The following is a 22,734-nucleotide window of genomic DNA, read 5'->3' as shown; positions in this document are numbered from 1 at the left end:
TCTCTCTCTCAGGTAACCTGCCTTTGATGTTCAGAGGACACTGGCCTCCCAGCTTTCTACTCTTTAGTTTATTTCCAAGACAGTCATGCAGCTGCTTTTTAATGCAGCTGATGAAATTGCTAGAGAAGCATGTGCCCTCATCACCTTGCATCAGCATGCCTGAATGTTTCTCTGTGATTTTACGGAAAGCTTTAAGATGTCCTTCATTGGTGCCCCCTTGGATGGTTCCACTCTGGACCAAAAGTAAGACATGCTAACCAGGAGTCAACAAGATGGTAAGAATCTCTCTGCAGTGGAAATCCATTTCTCCACCCCTCAGAGATCCTTCCCTAGCAATCAGAGGGCTGGGAAGAAAATGTGGTTCTGCAAGTCGCAGAGTTCTAATCATGACAGTCCTGGTAATGCACCTTCTCATGGCAAATGCGGAGGCAACTACAACAGACATCATACACTATAGGCAGAGGTGGACCACACAACCAGGGCTTTTACGGTCCCTTCACCAAGAAGCCCTTTCAGCTCACCTAAAGGGTTGCTCGATTGCTGCACTCTCTAAGCAGTCGAGGAGCACTTATTGCTGCACCCACAAGCCTGGCAAAATATTACAACAGATTCTTGGGTACTAAGCATAATTGCCAGAGGATATTCAGTACCCTTTTCCCTTTCTTCTATAAAGAAAAAGAAAGTTCTCGATATTCCACCTAGCCAGTGGGAACGCACAGCAGCAAATGTTTCCAAGCTGCTAAGAAAACGAATCATCCAGCTGGTCCCCGAAGATCGGTTAGAGTCCAGAGTCTACTCAAGGTTCTTTTTAGTGCCCAAGAAAAACAGGGGACCTCAGTCCCATCTTGGACCTGAGTCATTTAAACCAATATGTGCAAAATTCCAGATGGTCACAGTATATACCATTTTGCCTCTCCTGAGGAAGAATGATTGACTGTGCTCCATAGATCTCCAGAATATATGTTATCTTGTAAAGTTAGAGAAGCCTTCAAGGAGATTCCTCCATTTCTGACTGGGTGCCTATCATTATAGGTTCAGAGCCTTGCCTTTCAGTCTCACCACAGCCCCCAGGGTGTTTGCCAAGATAATTGCAGTGGTGGCAAAGCATCGTCACATGCTGGGGATCCATGTTTTACCGTACCTTGACAATTGTCTCCTAACTGCTACCTGCAATGATCAGTTATTACATCATCTAGACCTTCTGCTCTGTCTGATGCAAGATCTAGAGATCACAGTCTGCCTAACCAAAAGTCGTCTTACCCAGACACAGATGAAATTTATTAAATCCCACCTGGATTCAAGTTTATAGATCGCCAACTTTCCAGAGTGCTCTCCCTGCACCTCACAGCCACTCAAGGTCGACGTCATCCTTCTCTTCTGACAAGACTAGCTCTCTGCCTCTTAGGCCTAATGGCATCTACAATCCTTATAGTTCACTAGCCAAATTTTATATGAGAGTATTTCAGTGGACTATAGCGGTGCAATGGTCCCAAAACATTCATCCACTATATACAAAAATTCATCTCACCCAAATTTGCAGACATCTCCTATTGGATTAAATCTCCTTCAGTAACAGATGGATATTCATTCTAGATGCATCCACCTGTGGCTGTGGTAACCATGGATGCATCTTTCTTGGGGTGGGGGGTATTTTGAAGGGAAGTCGGTCCAAGGTACTTGGTCTCACACAGAGGTCAATCCTTGCATTAATACCTTGGAAATGAGGGTAGTCCTCCTCAAGGGTGCAATTTCTGTGCAATCAGACATGTCAGTAGTCTGGTATATTAACAAACAAGGAGGAATATGCTCCTATCCTCTGTGTCGAGAGGCCACGAGGGCTTGGCAGTAGGCAATGTCTTCTCATCACTTTCTGATAAAGACGCATATATACTGGGGACATCCAGTGTACTAGCAGACAAATTGAGCAGAACTATCTTAATGCCTCATGAGTGGTCCTTTATCCCAAAAGTGACAGCCATGATTTTTCATTGTTGGTGTCAGCCTTGCTGCAGTCTCTTTGCTCCCTATCTGAAAAACAAGTGCAGCAGTTACTTTGCCCTGATCCCTCTGCAGGGATAGCCACTGAGGGATGCTGTCGTCCACAGCTGCTCCCCCGGTCTCCTCTATGGCTTTCCCTAATTGCCTTTATACAGAAATCAAGAATGTTCAAGGCCAGAGTGATCCTCATTGCTCCCTTTTGACCCTGACAAATGTGGTTTCCCCTTCCTGTGGTCTCTACTAGTACATACACCATGGATGTTGGAACATTATCCAAACCTATTAACATATCCATCCAGGCTATATCCTCCAGACCAGAAATTCACGAAGTTAACATCTTGCTTCCTCAAGTTTCTAACCTTAGCCAGCAATGTCAGGCTGCCAACTTCCATTGTCCAGATCATATCAGCATCTCAAAAACAGTACACCAAGATCTATCAAAGTAATAGAAGAGGTTCTTCATTTGGGCTATGTCAAAATGTTTAGATTTGCCCTCTGCTTCTGTTTTGGAGTTCTTGTCTGAGCTTTTCCACAGAGGCTGTAGTTACTTAGCTATCAAAGTGCAAATGGACTCTTATCTCAAGCTTCAACATAATCAGGATAACAACTCTATAGTTTGCTTAAGAGTCTGCAAGCTTTTTGAAGGGAACTTTTCTCCTACAACCACCTATCAGAGATCCAGTACATCTCTAGGATATTACTATCATGCTACAGGCATTGACTCAATCACCCTTTGAACCAGCAGCATCAGTTGATTTGAAGTTTCTGTCTTGGAAGACAATTTTTTTGGTGGCTGTTATGTCAATCAATTGGATTTCAGAAGTGCAAGCATTTTTTGCAAGTCTCCGTATCCATTTTTTTCCTTACAAAGACAGAGTTTCCTTGAGAACTAAAATATCTTTTCTCCCTAAGGTAGCATTCAAGGTTAATCTACTCAATTCAATAAATTTGCCAGTCTTGTTCTTCAAATTCTCAAATAAAACTGAATAAATTTTAGATATGCTGTGGATGTTTATTGTCAACACAGGTTCTGTTTTCATAGGACCAAGCAGGTCATAAAGTCTTATCAACTGTCTGTTGCTTTTTCAAAACCTAAGTTAGGCAGTTGCCCTCTCCATATAAAGCAGCGTACCTCATTAAACCTTTTTAAGTGCAACCTGGATAACTGGATGGGGAACAGAAAATTCACCCCTGGGATTCCTCCTATGTCCCTGCTGGACAGTGGCATAGGGTGCTGACTTGTTGAAACATGGGCTAAATTCTTGGCTAGACTTGTAAGGGCCTCAGGGCCAAATAGCCTAGTGACTTTCTATGATCTTAAGGTTACTCTATCCATATCGTTATCAGACTGCATTTCTTTGGTTTATAATAAAAAGGGCTTGCCTCTGCAATCTAAACCTAAGGCTCATTCCACAAGGGCAATGGCCAACAGCCTTTTCCAGTAGACTACCTATTGATGAAATTTGTGCAGCAGCTGCTTGGTTAACAGTTCAGACTTTTGTATCTCACTACAAACTGGATGTACAGTCCAGATCACACTCTTCCTTTGGTACCACCATGCTCAGAAAGATCTTCCCTTGATTACTATCCAGGTATGACAGTTTGGGAATTTGTCATATGGTTGAATCGGATGGAAACAGATAACATTGGCTATGAAAGTTATATACTTACCATAATGATAGATTCATGCTGTCTGATTTTTGTCATGTTCGACCTCCCTCCCTCCCTCCTGCTTTCTTCTAAATTGAATTAAATGGGCTTCTGGTGACAGGGTAGTTTCTGGCACATCCTCTCTGTGAAGAGTCTTTACTGACTGTCTTCCAATCTTATCATTTTACCATTTATACTATATTTAGTTTTGAACATGATTGCTCTCTATTATCCTACTGAAGCAAACTCGATCTGAGGTATTAAGGTGAAGAGGAGGGAATTATGGATAGGGAAGGGAGTCAGAGCCCTGGAAGAAAGAAGCTTCAGAGTCTGTGCCAAGGTCACATCAACAACCAGTGGTTTTAATGGACACAAATCAGACAATATGGTTCTATCAGTATGGTAAGTATATAACTTTTGTTGTTCTGTTATATCAGACAAACTGGAAGGAACAAACTGTATTAATTTTATGAAAGCACAAATAAGCAACTGGACTGGTATTACACAGCAGGATTTGTTAACTGAAAGGTCACATTGGTTGTATTTTCCAAACCCAGCCAAGACCTGTATTAGTAAAGAAAGAATCATACCAACAGAAAATGTTGATCTTGACAAACCTGTGGCAAAAGGGCAACATATTAAAAATTGGAGATAGTAGAATGTTTGTGGTAAATGATTATTCACTGTACACCAGGCAGAAGAGAAGTAAATGTATCCCAGTAATCAGAGAATATCGAGAGGCAAGTCTGAGATTCAAGCTGCTCTACTCAGCTGTCTTCAGAATATTTTTCCCTGGAGGATCAAAATCATTTTTTGATATAGAACAGGCTAAGGAGGGAATACAAAAATTTGTTAAACAAAAAGTGATCCATCAAACAGAAGGAGACTCTGCTTCTCATTCTTTTGATAATAAAGCTTATAGAGAGACTTTGCCATTGAAACCTTTTCCAAAATACTTGAGAGATGGAAACAGGCATAGGAGCTGAATAGAAGAATTAGGAGTACCATGGATTTGAACCAGAGTCTGGGACTGTGATCTGGAGATGAACAGGAAAACCAGCAATATTGAAATTAGTAAATTAGTGTGAGACTGTAAAGCGTCAGTCACATTTGTGAAATATGATTTTACAAGAAAAATTGGAAATATTTGATGTTATTGAACTTGTGGGGACTGAAACACATATGCCCCACTTCATGTCATTAATGATTGGAAGGACTCTGAAGGGAAGGAGAAAAAAAAGAAAAATAACTGTAAATAAAACCGTTTTTGTTCTTAACACTATTTGTATAAAACATTTCATGATACAAATCGCATGTTATATAGTAAAGCATTTTCAGATATTGTTGTATAAATTGTTGCTAAATTAAACAAGGCCTTTTTTTTCTTCATTTTTAGTTTTAAGAAGAAAGGCTGGACAAATTCATGTTTAAGTTAATATGCTTTAATCCAGTTGTTGAGCTTGGGGTGGGATATAAAAGTGCACAGATTATAAGATATGTAGAGTCGATATGTTTTCTCTTACTTTTGCATAGGTGAATGTCTGGATTAAGGTCTTTGGCTTGGTCTAATAATTTTTTTGTGTGTAAGCAAGTAAATAAAGTGACACTGAATGCAATGAAAAATGTTTATTTGGCAAATACATGTTCAGTATGAGTTGAGAGGTTTGCAGAGCTGTAGATTCAGTACTTGTGTTTCCATGAGAACATACTGACTATAGGGGAAGTAATAAAAGCCAGACCACTTTAAGGATACAGGTTAATGTTTTCTAAAAAAATTATATGCTGTTTTTCACATCCGGGAAGGCAATGAAGGTAAGACGAGAACAGACTACCATTAGTTTAAGTATAAGCACAGGATGTAACATGCATCTGTTAACCTTAATGTTACATTAAGAAATGCCTGTGTGTGCATTTGCCAGTTTTGGGCAATTGTTCCTATCAGGAGGGTTAAACCTCATTATATGAAGATGTGCATAGTTTTGTGCACTTGTTTTAAGTCTTTTTTTTTTGTTCAGAGGATTACAGTAAAACAAAAGTCAAGACACAACTGTATAATAGATCAAACTGCTAAACATTAGTGAGTGCAAGTAACACAAAACCTGGAAATAGACATTTAAAAAAGTCCTGTATAATAGGTGAGAATAATAACTTCATATCATAATAACTACACTAAATATATTGTTTTGGAACATGAATGGCCTCACAGGTATAGACAAAAAGATAAGAGTATTGAAATAATAATAAGAAATGTGGAATGCAAGTAACAATGGTATTGGAAACACGTGGAAATAAGTGAGCGTGTGAATTTGATATAGAAAGGATTTCATGATAGATATTCAGCAGAATATCAAGGACAAACGAAAAGAAGAGTACTTATACTAATTCTAGAAGAGCTCCAATAGTGATAGAAGAGGAATAAAAGATAATGGTAGATTTGTGGTAATAAGGGGCTTACTGGCAAAGGAGGAAGAGTATACTAGCATGTATTTATATTGCACCTACAACTGATATTATGGAGCTTAAGAAAACTTTGGGAGAAACAATAATTTTCAGCAGGGAATATTACTTATAGGTAGGGACTAAACTTGATCTACAACAGGAGAATGTATGTAGGGGACCTAGAAAGGAAAATATAGCAAAAGAGGTTATTTTTCCAAAGAAATTTATGAAAATATTTGGTATTGAAGATATGAATTCAGACGTATGAACTCTGTGAGAGAATTTACATATTATTCCTCAAGGTACAATAACTGAGCTAGATTAGACAAAAATTGTATTTCACTGAAACATAAAATCCAAAGACAATTGCACTAGGTCCACAAAGATTACTTGTAAAACAAACAATAGACCTGGGAAGCTGTACAATAAAGCTCGCGGACAGTCAAATTCTCTTCCTTTAATGTCACAACCAAAGCACAAAAACAAAGCTCTGCTCATGCAAGTAAAAATGAGACACTGGTGCTTCACCACCTACCTGTTAAAAAGAGAGGAATTTAAGGAATGGGTAGTGGAAATTAATCGAGAATTATTAGGGAAGACAGAAATTTCTTCAGAGGTTATAGGTAGTGAGGAAGGTAGTGAGTGGGATAAAATGAAAGTGGAGTTATGGTGGAAATAAAAGAAAAGAAAAAGAGTTATGGGTAAGTAGCAAAAATTATTTAGCGGAGATGAAGGTTAAAGTAGTGCAGAATAAGGGGAATCTCACAGAACAAGACAAGGAGCAACTGCAGAATGTTAAAGAGAAAAGAAGGGAGTGTTTGAATAATATGCCTGAGTTTACAAAGATTGCTGTCAAGCAACAGCACAAAAACTCTTAGTACAATGGCTTGGGCAATAGAAAGTAGAAAGGGTTGTTGCCAAACACAGAGTGCCTATAACAAGAAAAAGAACCAGAGGTCCTGTAGAAGTACTAAAGATTTATCGGAAATTTTATGAAAATTTGTATAAAGCAGAGGAATGTGAAATCAAAAAGTGCAAATGGAAGTATTAATGGAAGACATACGTAAGCCAAGGCTAGAGTTAGATGAGGCTGAACAATTAACAGTTAAGATCAGAGGAGATGAGAGAAAAATGGTGACAATCTGCAGGACTGTCTCCAGGAATAGATGGTATTCCTGTGCAAGTTTGGAAGCTAGGAGGGAAGATAGGAGAGGAATAAACAACATCCTGGAAGGAAGCTGAGGTGGCTTTGATACCTAAAAAGGTAAAGACCCATCAGACCCAGCTTCCTGTAGGCCCATTTCATTTTTAAACCATGATTTTCAAGTGTTTATGTCTATAATAACTAAAAGAATGGCAACGGTTTTGCCAAAATTGATAGATATGCATCAGTGTGGTTTTGTGGAAGGAAGGAAAACATTTGACAACTTTAATAGAACAATGATGTTCCAGAGGTAAGCAAGAATTTACCGCTGTTGTGGTGAGTCTTGATGCAGAGAAAGCATTCAACAGAGTACGCTGGGATTTTATGAGTAGGGCAATAGAATCGTTTGCATTCCCTGCTAAAATAATAAGGATATTGAAGAGGATATATGAGGGATAGAAGGCAAAAATTAAAGTATCAGGATTCCTCTCTGATAAGTTATGTCTGAAAAGAGGAACCAGGAAAGGATACCCTTTTTCTCCCTTTGTTGCTTGCATTATCTTTAGTGCCACTGGCAAAGAAAATAAAGAAATTAGAAGTTATAGGATATAATTGTTATGTTAAGCAAGAACATTTTGCTTTATTTACAAACCGTGTTATTTTGTACCTGATAAAACCAGAAAAGGACAGCTCGGTGTTGTGTAACCTTCTAAGACAGTTTCAAGTTTTTTTTCAGGATATAAAATGAATGAAGGAAAAACAAAGGCTGTAGCTGTAAACTATGTACCCACACACATGAACTGATTCAGCAATACCAATATTTATAGGCCCATTATAAAATTAAGTATTTAGGAGTATGGGTTAACAGGGATTCTGTTATAGCAGCTAAGGATATGTAGGAAGGGACTAAACAAAAAGTTAATACAAAAACTGAGAAACTGCAAGCTCTTGTTTAGTGAAATAGATAGCAGGATATAAGCAGTGAAAATGGCTTTAGTCCCTTTAGTTTTATATACACTTTAGGCACATTTTTATCAATCGAAGAAGTTGCAGACCGTAATTAATAAAGAGTTGAAGGATTTTTATCTGGGAAGGATAGAGGGCAAAGGTCAACTGGGATAAGTTGATCCTTCCAGTAGAACAAGGTGGACTGATTACCTGATTTAAAGGAATATTTTGGAGCTATACAGTTAAAGCTCATATACATAACACAAACTGAAAGCTGTAATTCAAAGTTGAAAGGGATGATGATGATGCAGTAGGGGAAATTCAAGAAATAAGAAGAGAATGGGATTTTAGATGCAGGTCCTTAATGAGAATAACAGCCATACAGAATATTATATTCATGAAGTAGCAGAAAATATTCTAAGAACTAAGTCAAGGTGAGAAAGGAGATTTTGCCAGTAGAGATATCTGCAATTAGGGGTACAGAGAATTGGCATTAGGAGCCTGGAGTTTGCTGTAGAGAACTGGCAGGGGAACCAAGGTGTTGAGAGCAAGTGACTGGAGGGGAAGGAGTAGTGGATTGGAAGAAGTCCAAGAAGCATTGGGACTGCAGGCTACAGACTGCCTTATCTGTCAGTGACTGATATCAAGTTGTGGGTAGGGAGAGGGGTATAGAGTAGTCCTGGATGGAGGAACTGCTCTGGTGAGCTTTTGGTTGAGTCTAGAATAGAAGCTGCTGTTAAAAAAGAGATGTTTAGTAAGGCATATACAATTTTGGACAATAACTGTAGGAGTCAATTAGAGGAGGTTAGAACAGACTGGGAAGGGATATTGGATAAGCAATCCACAGGGAAGCAGTGGGAGGACATGAGTATGGCTTCCAAGTGTGCAGCACAGTCTAGGAGATTTAGGATTTTTTCGGGTGTCTGCACTTGTATTCTTATACTCCAAGCAGACTCCAAAGAATTTTCCTCTGGTAGATGGCAGACATTGAAGCTGTGATGTGGAAGAAGGAAGTAGTTGGCAATGTGTTTTGGGTGTGTAATAAGTTGGCAGACACTGTAAATTCCTTAAGGACTACTCTGTCAGAAATATTGGGTGAGCAAATGGGTGTAGTTGGAGAAGTGATATATATTTGTTGAGGTGGGATACAGGATCTGAATTGCCAAGACATAGTAAGCCCTTGTTAAGTTTAATTCTGGTGGCCTCCAAAAAAAGCAACTACTACAAAATGTAAATCAAAGTCTAAACCAACTGTATTTGAAGTTGTGAATGTAACTGAGATAAAAGACCTGGAATTGAGATCCTTAGAAAAGGGTAGGAACAAACTACATAGAAAGAAATGGAAATTGTGGAAGCAATACATGTAGAATAATATTTTGGAGGAGTGAGGTTTAAGGGGTGACAGGAATTGAGCATTTTATATAATGTTGGATTGATGTTAATTGTATAAAATCATGTATATGATGTATAATGTTTGTAACTATGAGCATATTAATGGGGTCTATGTTAAATGTTCGAACATCCAAAATGTAGAACATTACATGATCGAGACCAAATTTTCGACATATGGATGTTCAAACATAAAAAAAAAAAAAAAAGTAAAAACAGAGAAAAACATTTTAACAGTGTAGGCAGGGGGCAAGCCCCCCTGCACCCCACACACACCTAATACTTAAATATGCCAACTCCGAGACCATACTTCGGTGCAGAAAAGGGAAATTCTCCCTATCTGCATTGTACAGTGCCGTTGAAAGTCTATCTTCGAACACTCAAAATTTCGAACATTTGGTCTCGACCATGTAACATTCAAAATTTTGAGCATTTGAAGATTTGTCATGGTTTGTTTTAATGTATGTTTGCCTATGTCTTAAGTGTGATAGTTCAATAAAGGTATTTGAAAAAAACAAAAAAAGTCAGGGTGGATACACCCAGAATGATCCTTGTGGTGCCCTTCTGACCAAGGCAACACTGGTTCTCCCTCCCTTTGACACTCATTGAGGGGGGATTCTGCACTCTAATGCCGGAAGTTGATCTTCCCAGCTAAACCAAGGGATTGTTTTCCGTCCTGAACTAGCCACCCTCAGATTAACAGCAGGAAGAATTGGGTTTTGACACCAAAGAATGCCTCCTATTCCAAGGACATGTTTCCCATTCTAAGGGAGGCAAGAAAACCCAGTACCAGGAATTAATTCCTGGCAAAATGAAAAACAATGCTCCTGGTGTCAACCCTTCTCTCAGGCAGACATTAACTCAGTCTTGCAGTATCTATCAGGCCTGTTTAGGCAGGGACTTTCCTATTGCAGCATTTAAGTACATGTACTTAATGCACATAGGCATCTGTCACTTGCCTTCACAGTGCTTCATCTATCTTTTTGCACCCCCACATGAAGATTTTCCTAAAAGGAGTGATTTGCTTGAGACCACCCAGAAGGAACTGTATGCCTGCCTAAATGATGTCTTAGAAAAAACACCTTTGCCCAACCCCCCACCCCCTTTAAACCTGTTGCCACTGCCTCTCTAAAGATGCTCACCTGGAAGACCTTTTTTTACAGCTGTCACATCAGCTAGGACAGTTTCAGATTTACGTGCCATGACATGTAAATAACTCTTAATAGGAATAGGATAATCCTCAGGAAAAAAATAACATCTTTTATACGTGATGTGGTATTAGAACTTAGCCTAAACCACATACAGAGTACATACAGTGTATTATATCCATAAAATAGCAGGGAGTATTCTAAGAACCAAACCTGCACAAGAATGGAGAATTTTGTCCATAGGGTTGACTGTAGTCAGGGATAAAGATAATAGGCAAGAAGGGGCTGGAATTTATTGGAGAAAACTGGCAAAGGAACCAAGGTATTTGGAGCAAATGACTAAAATTGGAAAGGTAATAGAATGGGAAGAGGCCAAGAATTTATTTGGACTGCAGGTTAGAGACTGCCTTAACTATCAATGATTGATATCGGAGTATAGGCAAAGAGAAGAAATAGGGGCTCCTAAATGAAAGGCCAGCACTGGTAGAATTTTTAATAGAATCTAGAACAGAAGCTGTCGTTAAAAAAAGGAATAATTAGTAAAGCCTATAAAATATTGCATGATAATTATAAGAATCAATCGGAGGAACTTAGAAAGGATTGGAAAGAGAGATTGGATAAGTTCACAGTTCACAAAGAGATAATGGGTGGGGGGGATACATGTATATCTCCTGAATATGCAACAAAGTCTAGAAGATTTAGGATCTGCCTGGAAGTGTTTATACAGGTATATTATACCCCAAGTAGACGCCAAACAATTTTTCCTCAGGTGGATAACAAATGTTGGAGGTGTGATGGGCAAAAAAGAGGTAGCTGGGAAAATATTTTTTGGAAGTGTGATGAGGTGGCAGACTTTTGGGATTCCCTGCAGACTGCTCTTTCGGAGATGCTGGATGAGCAGATTGGACTGACTGTTGAGATGATTTTTTTGAGTTATGCTACAGACTCGGAATTGCCTAGACATAGTAAAGCCTTGCTGAGTTTAATAATGGTGGCTGACAAAAAAACAATTACTAGAAAATGGAAATCAAAGTCTAGACCAACTTTACTAGAAGTAGTGAATGTAGTAACAGAGATAAAAAAAAAACTGGAATTTGGATCTTTAGAAAAGGGAAGGAGCAAACTACACAGGAAAAAATGGGGATTGTGGGAACAGTATATGCAGAGCAGGAATGAGATTTAGGAGGCAGGCTTTGACTGAGCTATATAATGCTTAACTGACAATGACGGGATGGTTTATAACTGATATATAATGTTTACAACTACAGTTGTTTCCGTGGTGTCTGTGGTGTAAACTGTTTGCAACTAAAGTGATATCATTTTGTATGTTTTTCATTTATATAAATGTAAGATTGCCTTTGTCATGTGTGTAAATTTAATAAAGATGTTTGGGGGGCTTACCCTAAACCAGGCTATTCACCTGCAAGTCTCCTTCCAAGATCCACAGCAGCAAGTCCTTCATTCCTTGGATGTGCACAGACAGATCATGTACTATCTAGACAGGACAAAAAAACCCTAAGAGAGTAGAGCAGTTACTGGCGGCTTTCACAGAGGGTAAACAGGGCAGGCTTGGCTCCAACAATCCATTTCAAAAGGGGTAGAAAACTGCAATAAGTTCTGCTGCTCACACCATGAAAAAGATCTGACTGGTCATATGAAAGCCCACTCCAGTAGGCATGGGGTAACTACCACTGCTCTCTTCAAAGGAGTCATTACCCTAGCCATCATAGAGGCAACCATATGGAACTCAGTGCATACCTGCAAAACAATATAACCTAGGCAATATCTCCAGGGCTAGAACAGGTTTTGCTACGCCATCCTGCAAGTCCTTATTTCCTATGGTCATACAGATTACCTAACACCCACCTGTTAGCTTTGGGAGTCATCCCAAGTATCAGTACAGCAACATTGACTACAAAGAACATGGCCCAGTTGTGTCCCACTTGCCATAATTGTGAATGTTCGAGTAGATCCATGTTGCAGTACATACTCCTACCCTTCAACCCCTCTATCTGCTAACCGTTTGTCTCCCCTTTGCTGTGTGCAAGGTGTACAGAAGTTTTCTGCATATAGTCCTCTTATTTCCATCATCCCTTCTTTGCCTCCTATGATTTTCCTCCTTTTCACTCATATTCAGACAACTGTGAAGTTTGTACATCCTCAGACATCGGACTGCTTGTTCTCTGCTTATAAAGACCTGAAGATGGCACAGACGGGCACCCTTCTTATACACTGATATCCAGACATCAACCTTCAGACATCTGTCAACTAGAGATGATGCAAAGACTGGAAATCAGGCTGGTTGAGGCTTCTGCATGGAAGAAGATGTTGGGTATCAGTACTGCAACATTGATCTACTTGAATATCTTCAGTTATGGTAAGTAGGACACAACTGTGCTTTACTAGTAGTGCAAATGCCTTGAGAGTAAAAAAAATGGAATTGTATGTTACAAAGGTTGTTCATTTGCTCTCTGTGTAGATGTGAAGTGCTACACAGCTTGAAAGAACAGAGACATGTTTAAAGTCATATAAATTTCTGTGGTCGTTTATGAAAGTTAACATAACATTTATGTTCTTTACTGTTATTTCCTTGTAGCATCTTCAGGAACTAGCAATAAGCCTTGTGTTGGAGTTTCTGTGAGGATTCCATGTCAGGGTTTGAGACTTGGTTTGTCACGGCTAGCAAGAGTGAAACCACTCCATCCGAGTATAGCTGGCAATTAACTTGGCCTCATCCTTAGAAAACTGATTTACCTAAATTCTGTAATTATGATTTTAATCTTGTTTTCTTGTTTATACTTAAGTAAATATTAATTTTTGAGCACTTCCTGACAGCACATTACATCTTGGAGTGCTAGTTGAAACCTGATATTTTAATAAGTCTGCTGTTTACCAGAAGACAACATTTGTGCATTGAGAAGAGTAGTAGTAGAAGAATGCTGAAAGGACTATGGCAGCTTCTTCAGACCTTAAGAATGCCTTTGTCTGCTGAAGCCTAAAGGAGAGCTGGTGCTAAAGGATCTTGTGTTTATAGCAAAAGTATGAAGAGAGTATTTGCTGCTTCACTGCTTAAAGCAATGGATGCTAGACACCTGAAAACAACAGTCATCATGAGACAAGTGAAAAACTGAAAAGAAAATCCACTATCCAGCTAGATGAAATGTATAGTTGTAAAATATTGCAGAAATAAGGCATTTTTTTAATTGAGTATCTTTTCTTGTACGTTTTCTTTAAACAGCTCATACTGGAGCCCTGATAGTGATTACAGTAGTTTTACCTTGTGTTGTATGTTTTTTTCTTCATATTGTACTTGCTTTTTTTCTTTTTTGTAAGCTATCTCAGTACATGCTGGGTATACTGGGGAAAATGATGCATAAATGAAATGGCTTAAGTGATGATGCATGGTTATTAATTGTTTAGACCAGTAGATATGAGATCCCACTCCACTGCCAGTCATTTACAGTAATTACTTATATTTTTCCACTTCCCTCCCCACACCATCTTAATATACCTTTTGTTGAATTTTGAAGTATGATTTACTCCATGTTGCATGCAGTAGGACTGCATTGTCTAAGAAGGGAGCTCTAATATCCTTGAATGTGGTTCAGATTGATGTACCTAACTATTCCAGCTTGTCTTCATGGGTAAGTTATACTCAGCCCAAACTGAGTGTGTACTATTGGCATTGTTTCTTCCCTTTCTCTGTCTCACCCCTCCCCCCTCCCCATTTTAATAGAATAATTTCATTCTGGACCTTACTTCCAAAGCTGTCAGGAAAGGTATACCATTACTAACCTGGTAAGCTACATCACTGCTTAATTTGATTTCTTCATTTTTCCCATCTTTCTACCAGAATGCCAGTGTTCTGTCCCTATCACAACTCACTAATGGTTATAGTACCTTTTAAAATATTTAAACAACCCCAGTTTTAAGCTGCTACAAATCTCAACAAATTGTTTGACTGGTAGTTTCCAAACCAGCAGACAACCTCTGAAAAACCTGTAGGATCATGCATTGGTAATTTCCTACTTTTTATGTCACTGAAGTATAAAATTATTTTTAATGTTTATAATTTGTATATTTTTTGTAAGACAAATAAATATTTGTGCTTTATAAATCTTAAAGTCAAGAACATTATTTTTATCAGTTGTCTGAATTGTTTTCTTTGGAGAATCTGCATGCTAACTGTGACAACCCAGTAATCAAGGAGCTTCAGTCCCCACCACTGGCAACAGTGGGGCATGTATACACTGGGGGGGTGACAAGTACACACACACAGTAAAGTACAATTTCCCTTAAGAGCACACAGAGACCACTGTCAGTCTGGGGATGGTTTCTCCTTCGTTCTCCAGATCCTCAATAAGACTCCCCACTGGCACGACTATAGATATGAGCTCTCAGCTGAGTGGCCAAGCCATGACCTCCAGTCAGTCCAGTCAGTGCTATATATCCCTGCCCAAGTAGCTCACACACACACACACACACACACATACACACACACACACACACTTTCAGATTTGATTTATACACAAACACACATGCACCTGGGGAAGGCTGGCAGAGGTTTACTAGCTGTGCCCCCTTTTGCCCAGGCTATAAGGTAGTTCGGACTGTCACCAGCCACTCCTTATTAGCTACTTTAAGGTACTTAACAAAGGGTGTCCAATCTTACTGTGTGATGCTATTGTTAATACAAATGGAAGTTTGACCAAGAGCAAGGCTATTAGGAGTGGTCTGCACAGTGTCACTAAATAGATATGCAATACTCTAAGAGCTTAAATATGTCTCTCAAATATCAGCCACAAAGATAGTAATAAATAATGAAAGAATAAGACAATACTAAATATGTATTCACAATAACTTCAGAGTTCAGAATCACAGGAAATATTTAAAACAGCATTGCAGGACAGTCTGTCTCAAATATAGAAAGCATCTAAACTAATCTTTACTATATTTCTTACTGAATCTAAAATAAATTACTATACCCTAGTTAACTTACTTACAGAGCCAGGCAAGACAGATGTGGTGAGTGGGTATTCTCAGCTGATGCTGCCAGGTCAAGACAAAATACAAACTGCACTCTCTCTCTCTCTCTCTCTCTCTCTCTCTCACAGAGAGTTTTTAATAAAATAATATATATCTCAACTATTGCTGCTGGGATACTTGCTGGATCACATCACATTTGTCATCTGACTATCCCAGGTGAAAACCCCCATTACTTGAAACTGCCTGCATCTAGTATCTCCCTGAGAAAAATACATATCCCTCAGATCTTTGCAGCTGCTGGAAGACATAAAACAAAACACTTGCAAGACATTGCAGAAAGCATCCTGGTTTTAGACAGCCTGTCTCCTTGCTGCATTGAAACCATCTATTTTATTACTTGGTTATAAAACAATTTAATTTCAACTATTTTTTTCTGAAGTTTTGCAAGTTAACCTTCTTTGTGCCAGTAAAACATACATTTACACAGTTACAATAGTTTATATACATTCCTGTTCTTTTCTAGTAGGGTACACTGTGGATACATCTTTAAGCTCAGTACTGTACGAACCCTTTACACACACCCTTCTGTACTAGCAGTTTGATATACACACAACATACAGTTCTAATACATTTGTAGCACAAGCATATTAATCATGTTGATATTCACAAATGGCATATAACCATTTACAAAATTCCAGAGAGCTGTGCTGGCAGTAACTCCCTTTGTGACACTTCGCAGAGTTAAGAGACTACAATAAATACTATGATAGAATTGATGTATTTATTGATGGTTTTCAAGTCAACTACTGGAGTCATAAGTTCAGGGATCTTTGCCACAATTGCATTCTTGTGTCTGGCCAAGAGTGAAAGTAGGTGTCCCTAAGGGGTTTAGCCTGTTAGATTTTTACTGCTAAGAGTTTTTTCACCGATTAGGACTTTAGGTCTTGGATATCTCTGCTTGGGATTCCAGACATTCCCAAGCAAGACAAAGTACTTCCAATAGCAAAAATGACAATGACTGAAAAAAAAAACAAACTGAGAAATGCAAGTAGTGTTAAAGGCAAGGAAACTCCTCCAGACTGGATGTTCTAGGAAAATTTTGTTTAATAAGATAAGTGCTTTTGTTTTTAAGTAAAAACTTTATTAGATAAAAACAATTGAAGCACAACATCTATATATAAGCCAGTCAGTCTTAACCATTAAAACCATGTGATTGCTGAGCCCCTCAATGCAAGAGTAACATTTAAAGGGACGTGTATTTATGCAGGTATAAACATCCAAGAAATCCATTAAAATATAAGTCATTTGTGAATGAACATATCTGAAACAAATACATTAGATGTGCTTTAAAACCTGTAACATAGACAGTGTAAAAAGACATTTAAACCGTGTTAAAAAAAAAGCATTTTGGTAGTATATAAGCATAACAATTCATCTTAGAGTTGCTTTTAGTTTGAGGGTTGTTGAGTCCATCCTTGAACTAGTCCTGTTAAATCCCAAGGAGGTGACAGATTTTTCACTGGCTGTCTGAGCAAGAAGGTGCCTTTTAGTAAAGCCATGCACAACTTGGAGGCAGCCAAACAAGAAGCATTGTCTCCTGAGTGAAAATTTGACATGGCTGCCGATTGTACTTTGTGGAAAAACTAGCAACTTCCTTAAAAATAGATGCTAAAAACTCCAGCACTGAAAAAAGGGGCAGTAAAAGGATCAGTGTCATTTTTCAAGGCCCAAATTGGAATCTTTTCCATTTACTGTTGTAAATCCTCTTAGTTGAATCTTTCTGAGAGGACAAAAGTATATGACGAACCAGGGAAGAAAGCCGGGGCTGTCTAGCTATTAATGAATCTGCAGAAACCATGTGGTTAGTTTGAGGCCTGGAATATTTGGATGTTTTATCTCTGGGGGATGTGAATGAAGGTCTGGACCAGAATCCGGTATCCAAAGAGGACAACTAAGATGAGACCAAAAGAAGGAAAACCACATCAGGCAAGGCCAAAAAAGAGCAAGAGGATAAATGAGCTCTTAACCAGTTGGCCTTTTTGTAAGAATTTTGGAATCAGAGGTACTAGGAGATCAGCGTAAAGGAGACCAGAGGGCCAAACTGGACTTACAGCATCTCTCTGTGACTCCCCCTTGAGGAGGGATCAGGGCAAAGTGCCTGCTGCATTTGTTGTGGGGTGTTGCGAAGAGATCACTGCAAGACTGGCTCCAACAACAGAAAATCTCTTTCACCACTAATTGGTTGAGAGACAACTTGTGAGACATCAAAATGGACCTACTGAGTCTGTCCACTAGTACGTTAGATTTTCTCTGGAATGTGCATTGACTTTAGAAAGCAGTTTAAGGAGATTCCCCACTGCCACACACAACTTCTCGACACAGAGGATAAAAAGAAGTTATGTACTCACCATAACGTTCCATCTGAGTAAGTAACTTCATTTGTCAGCAACCTGTGGGTATCGGATCCGTCCTGGATCCAAGCCGGCAGCTTTCCAAGCTAGAGATCCGAACTCCAAGCTCCTCCCCTTACCCATAATACCCTGCTTACCTCCCTCCAGTCCTCAGATCGAGTTTGCCCAATTACCAGACAACACCAAGACAAACAATACCTGAACATCCTAACCTGATGCATACCAGGACTGAATCATTCTATCATTCAGGTAACGAAAGCCAGGTTAGGGGGAAGGAGGGGGGTCGGTTGCTGACAAATGAAATTACCTACTCAGATGGAATGTTATGGTGAGTACATAACTTCTTTATCTGAAGTAGTTAACTTCATTTGCTCAGCAACCTGTGGGACAGAGTCCCCAGCTACCAAAAAACTTGGGAGGTCCTCAAGGAAGAATATTCCGGAGCACTGCAGAGCCAAAGGCTGCCCTCCCTCTGGATATGGGATCTAATTTATAATGAAAAATAAAGGTGTGAGAAGAAGCCCAAGTAGCTGCAGAACAAATGTCATCCAAGGAGACTCTTGACCAAAACGCAACAGAGGTAGCCATAGAATGGGTAGAATGAGCATGAAGCCCCAAGGGCTCCGGCCGACCAGAAATTTTGTATGTGAGCAAAATGCAGTGAGATATCCATCTAGCTAGAGTCACCTTCGTTACTGGTTTACCCAAGGATGGCTTAGCAAAGGAACCAAAGAGCTGCTCCGACTTGCGAGAGGCAGCTGTTCTGTGCAAGTAAAAGTGCAATTGTCTATGCACATCTAATGAATGCAGTCTGTACTCCCCCTTGTTCTGATAGTTAGGGAAGAAAACAGGCAGATTAATGGATTGGTTGATGTTAGCCTCGGAAGCCAATTTAGGTAAGAAGGAAGGATTAGCCCTCAGAGATACTCTGTCCTTATGGAAGACAAGATACGGGGGGTTAGTACAAAGGGTCTGAAGCTCAGATACCCTTCTAGCTGAGGTAATAGCAATTAAGAAGGCAGTTTTCCAAGACAAGAACTTTGTCAACAGAAGCTGCAGGCTCAAAGGGTGGACCAGTTAGAGCCTGAAGGACTAAGGTTAGGTCCCATGGAGGAACCGCATTCTTGACAGGAGGTCTTAAAAGAAAGGTGCCCTTTAAGAAAATCTTACAGATCTTAGTGGAAGCTGAAGGACCAAGATTGTCCCCAATGTGGAAGTGGGAAATGGCCGCCATTTGAACCTTCACAGTAGACGAACTGGCCCCTTGATGGAAAATGTGAGATAGAAATTCAAGTACTGCTGGAATGGGAGCCGTAATTCCTACGCCAGGCCCAGATGGAAAAACGTTTCCATTTACTGTTGTAGACCTTCCTGGTAGAAGGCTTATGCGCCGCCACCAGGATGGATTTAACTGCGGACGAGATACCGGGAGTCCTAGCCACTAACGGAACTGGATCAACCAAGCCGAGAGCTTGAGGTCGTCCAGATTCTGAGTTTTCAATCCCAAAGGATGAGAGATCAGATCCAGAATGGGATCCAAGATCCAAAGAGGAGCTATGAGATGAGACCGTAGGTATGGGAACCAGGTTTGACGAGGCCAGAATGGGGCTATGAGGATAAACTTGCACCCCAACCGACGAGCTTTCTGTAAGAATTTTGTCATTAACGGGAGAGGAGGATAAGCATAAAGAAGACCGGATGGCCAAGCATGAACTAGAGTGTCTCTGGGGCTCTCCCCCAGCGGGGGAATTAGAGCAAAAAACTCGCTGCACTTTGTGTTCGAAGGCAATGCGAAGAGATCGCAGCAAGGTTGACCCCATTTGAGGAAGATCTGTTTCGCTACTAAGGGGTTCAGAGACCACTCGTAAGGCGAGAGAATAGTTCGACTCAGCTTGTCTGCTAAAATGTTGGACTAACCCGGAAAATGGTTGGTGGATATCGCCCACTCCCAAACTCTCAATGCCACTCAGCAAAGAGGGTCAGACCTGGTTCCCCCCCCCCTCTTTGTTGATGTACCAGACCACTGGCATGTTGTCTGTCTGAATTGCAATGGTCCCCGGAGGAAGAAGGGCATGGAGAGCTTGCAACGCTAGAAGCACTGCCCTCATCTCCAGAACATTGATATGCAGAATGGTCTCTGTTTGAGTCCACGTGCCTTGGACAGTTATGCCCATGCAATGCCCCCCCACCCCAGGCGAGAAGCATCTGTGGTCACTGTGGCTTGGGGTTGAGCCATCAAAAATGGCCGCCCTTCCCGAAGCTCTCGGGGAAAGGAGCCACCAAAGTAGGGAGTCCCTGCAGACTCTGCTGAGGGGAATCAGGGAGTCCAACGGATATCGAAGGATGGACCACTGGACCTGTAAGGTCCATTGAAGAACCCTCATGTTCAAGCGGGCTAGGGGTGAAAGGTTGATAGCTGCTGCCATGGACCCTAGGGCTCTCAGAACTATTTCTGCTGGTTGGGCCGGAGATTGTAGAAGTGCTAAGACGTGGAGAGTTAAGTTGCGGAGTCTGTCTGATGTCAAGAAGGCCTTGGACTGATGTGTGTCTATTCTGGCCCCTATGAAGTCCAGGACTTGAACAGGTTTAAGGGACGATTTTTGTAATTTATAGTGATCCCCAACTGGTGGGCCAAGAGCAGGAAGCAATCCCTGGCTGAGCATAGCAGATGCCTGGTGGGAGTGGCGAGGAGCCAGTCTAGGTAAGGAAAGACCTGTATTCCCTGAAGCCTCAGGTGGGCCGCTACAACTGCCATGTCCTTGGTGAACACCCTGGGGGCTGTGGTGTGGCCAAAAGGGAGGACCCTGAACTGACAATGACTGGCCCCCAACCGAAAGCAGAGAAACCCCCTGGATCGTCCATCCATGAGAATGTGGTAGTACGCATCCTTGAGGTCTATGGAGCACATCCAGTCGTTCTCCTGCAGAAGGGGGAGAATAGATTGAAGAGTGACCATCCGGAATTTCTCTTTGGCAATGAACAGGTTCAATGTAGACAGGTCGAGAATTGTTCTTAAGTCCCCCGTCTTTTTTGGCACCAACAACAACCTGGAGTAATTGCCCAACCTGGACTGGCCTGGGGGGACGTGCTGGATGGCTCTTTTTCTTAGCAGCTTCTTTATTTCTAAAGCCGCTGCCTCCCTCTGACTGGGTGGAACATCGGGGAGACGCCTCAACTGACGGGGAAGATTTATGAAGGGGATAGAGTAACCTCTGGATATTATTCGGAGTACCCAGTGATCTGTTGTGATGGGCTCCCAATGTGCTAGGTGTTCCGAGAAATGCCCTCCAACTGCCTCCAGAGAGGAGCAGTCGGGCAACCCCTCAGGGATGCTGCGCGGGTCGGTCGGAAAAAGGTTCCCTCGACCCGAAATTCTTCGGCCCCCCTCTGCCTCTGGGCCTGGCATCCACCTTGTCCTCCCCTGCCTCTGAAGGACGAAGGATCCGGAGCGTAACAGGACTGATGAGACTTCCGGAACCACATCTTCTTTTGTCCTCTCTGGTTCCTGAAAAATGACCTTTGAGGAGCCGAGAAGCAGATTCCAACGGCAGACAGAGTCTTCCCGTCTGTCTCGCTCTGGAGCAGCGTATTGTGGACGGTCTTGCCAAACAGCATAGAGCCGTCAAAGGGAGCATTCGTGAAGGACGCCTTGAAGGGTTCCGCAAAGTTGCAAAGTTGGTGCCAGGCATGACGCTGTAAGGCGATGCCTGCTCTGCTGACTCTAGCTGCCCCCTCCATGGCATGGGAGAGAAGCCGCATAGATGTGTTGGATATCGATTTTAGAGTGGCCATGCAAGCCGAGAAAGTTTGTTTGTCCTCAGCCGACATGGACTCCAGCGGAGACCCAGCGTACTCTCTTTCTAGATCCTGCTGAAGCTTAACCACGTGTGCCAAGTAATTCAGCACCCTTATGGAAAAGGTGGCTGAAGCAAACATCCGCTTTCCGATGCAATCCATCGTCCAAGACTCCTTGTTGGGAGGATGGACCAAGGAACTATCCTGTGCCAGTTCCTTCTTGGTGGCAGCCGCCGCCACCACCATGGCATCTACCGGGGAACCTTTACTCCATGCTGTCTTGTCTGTCGGGGGACTAAGGATCTTATCTGCTCTCCTGGGGATTGGCTGTACAGTGTCTGGCTCCTTCCACGCCCTGGTAGTAATTAGGTCTACCAGGGGGTTGGCCAGAGGGGACACCCAAGTGGTAGATGGGCCTGCATCAAATGCCTCCAGAAACACTGACTCATCCGAGGAAGGTTTCTGGGCTGACCACCCCCCTCTAATGCGCAGCATCTCTATAATGTCTCCAAAGGAGACATCCTCGGGGGGGTGACCTGTGGGAACCTTCCCCTTCCTCCAAGTCAGTGTCTTCCGTGAGGGATTCGGGGGGAGTCCAAGTGCGTCCTCTTACACTTTCATTTGTGAGGGACCTCCTCGGTGAGACTGTCCGAGGAGGGCTCACCAACGGGGTCATGCTCCTCTACAGGAACTAGCTGTGGCGTAGACGCAGGCTGTCCCTGGGGCCGGATGATGGAAGACAGGCCCATCTGTGAGGGAATGGCGGGTGGATCCATAGCACGAGCCGGGGACCTCGAATCCCTTGAGAGGACCCTCTCCACCACGT

At 41.4% G+C, this 22,734-nt stretch overlaps 1 protein-coding gene across 1 annotated transcript in view; it reads left to right on the top strand.

The window, feature by feature from the left end:
* RAD51AP1 (RAD51 associated protein 1) overlaps positions 1 to 14,784 on the top strand; it is an 813,846-nt gene extending 799,062 nt beyond the window's left edge. Inside the window, exon 10 of the mRNA XM_044087560.1 lies at positions 13,313 to 14,784. Within this exon, the coding sequence (XP_043943495.1) occupies positions 13,313 to 13,440 (128 nt within the window). The 3' untranslated portion in view covers positions 13,441 to 14,784. The remainder of the gene's footprint in view (positions 1 to 13,312) is intronic.
* The last annotated feature ends 7,950 nt before the right edge of the window (positions 14,785 to 22,734 follow it).

This window comes from Protopterus annectens, chromosome 11.part0, assembly GCF_019279795.1.
Source record: "Protopterus annectens isolate FY-2018-M chromosome 11.part0, PAN1.0, whole genome shotgun sequence".
Classification (NCBI taxonomy): Eukaryota; Metazoa; Chordata; order Ceratodontiformes; family Protopteridae; genus Protopterus; species Protopterus annectens.
The sequence above is the reverse complement of the archived record's forward strand: the minus strand, read 5'-3'. Positions and strand labels throughout refer to the sequence as shown.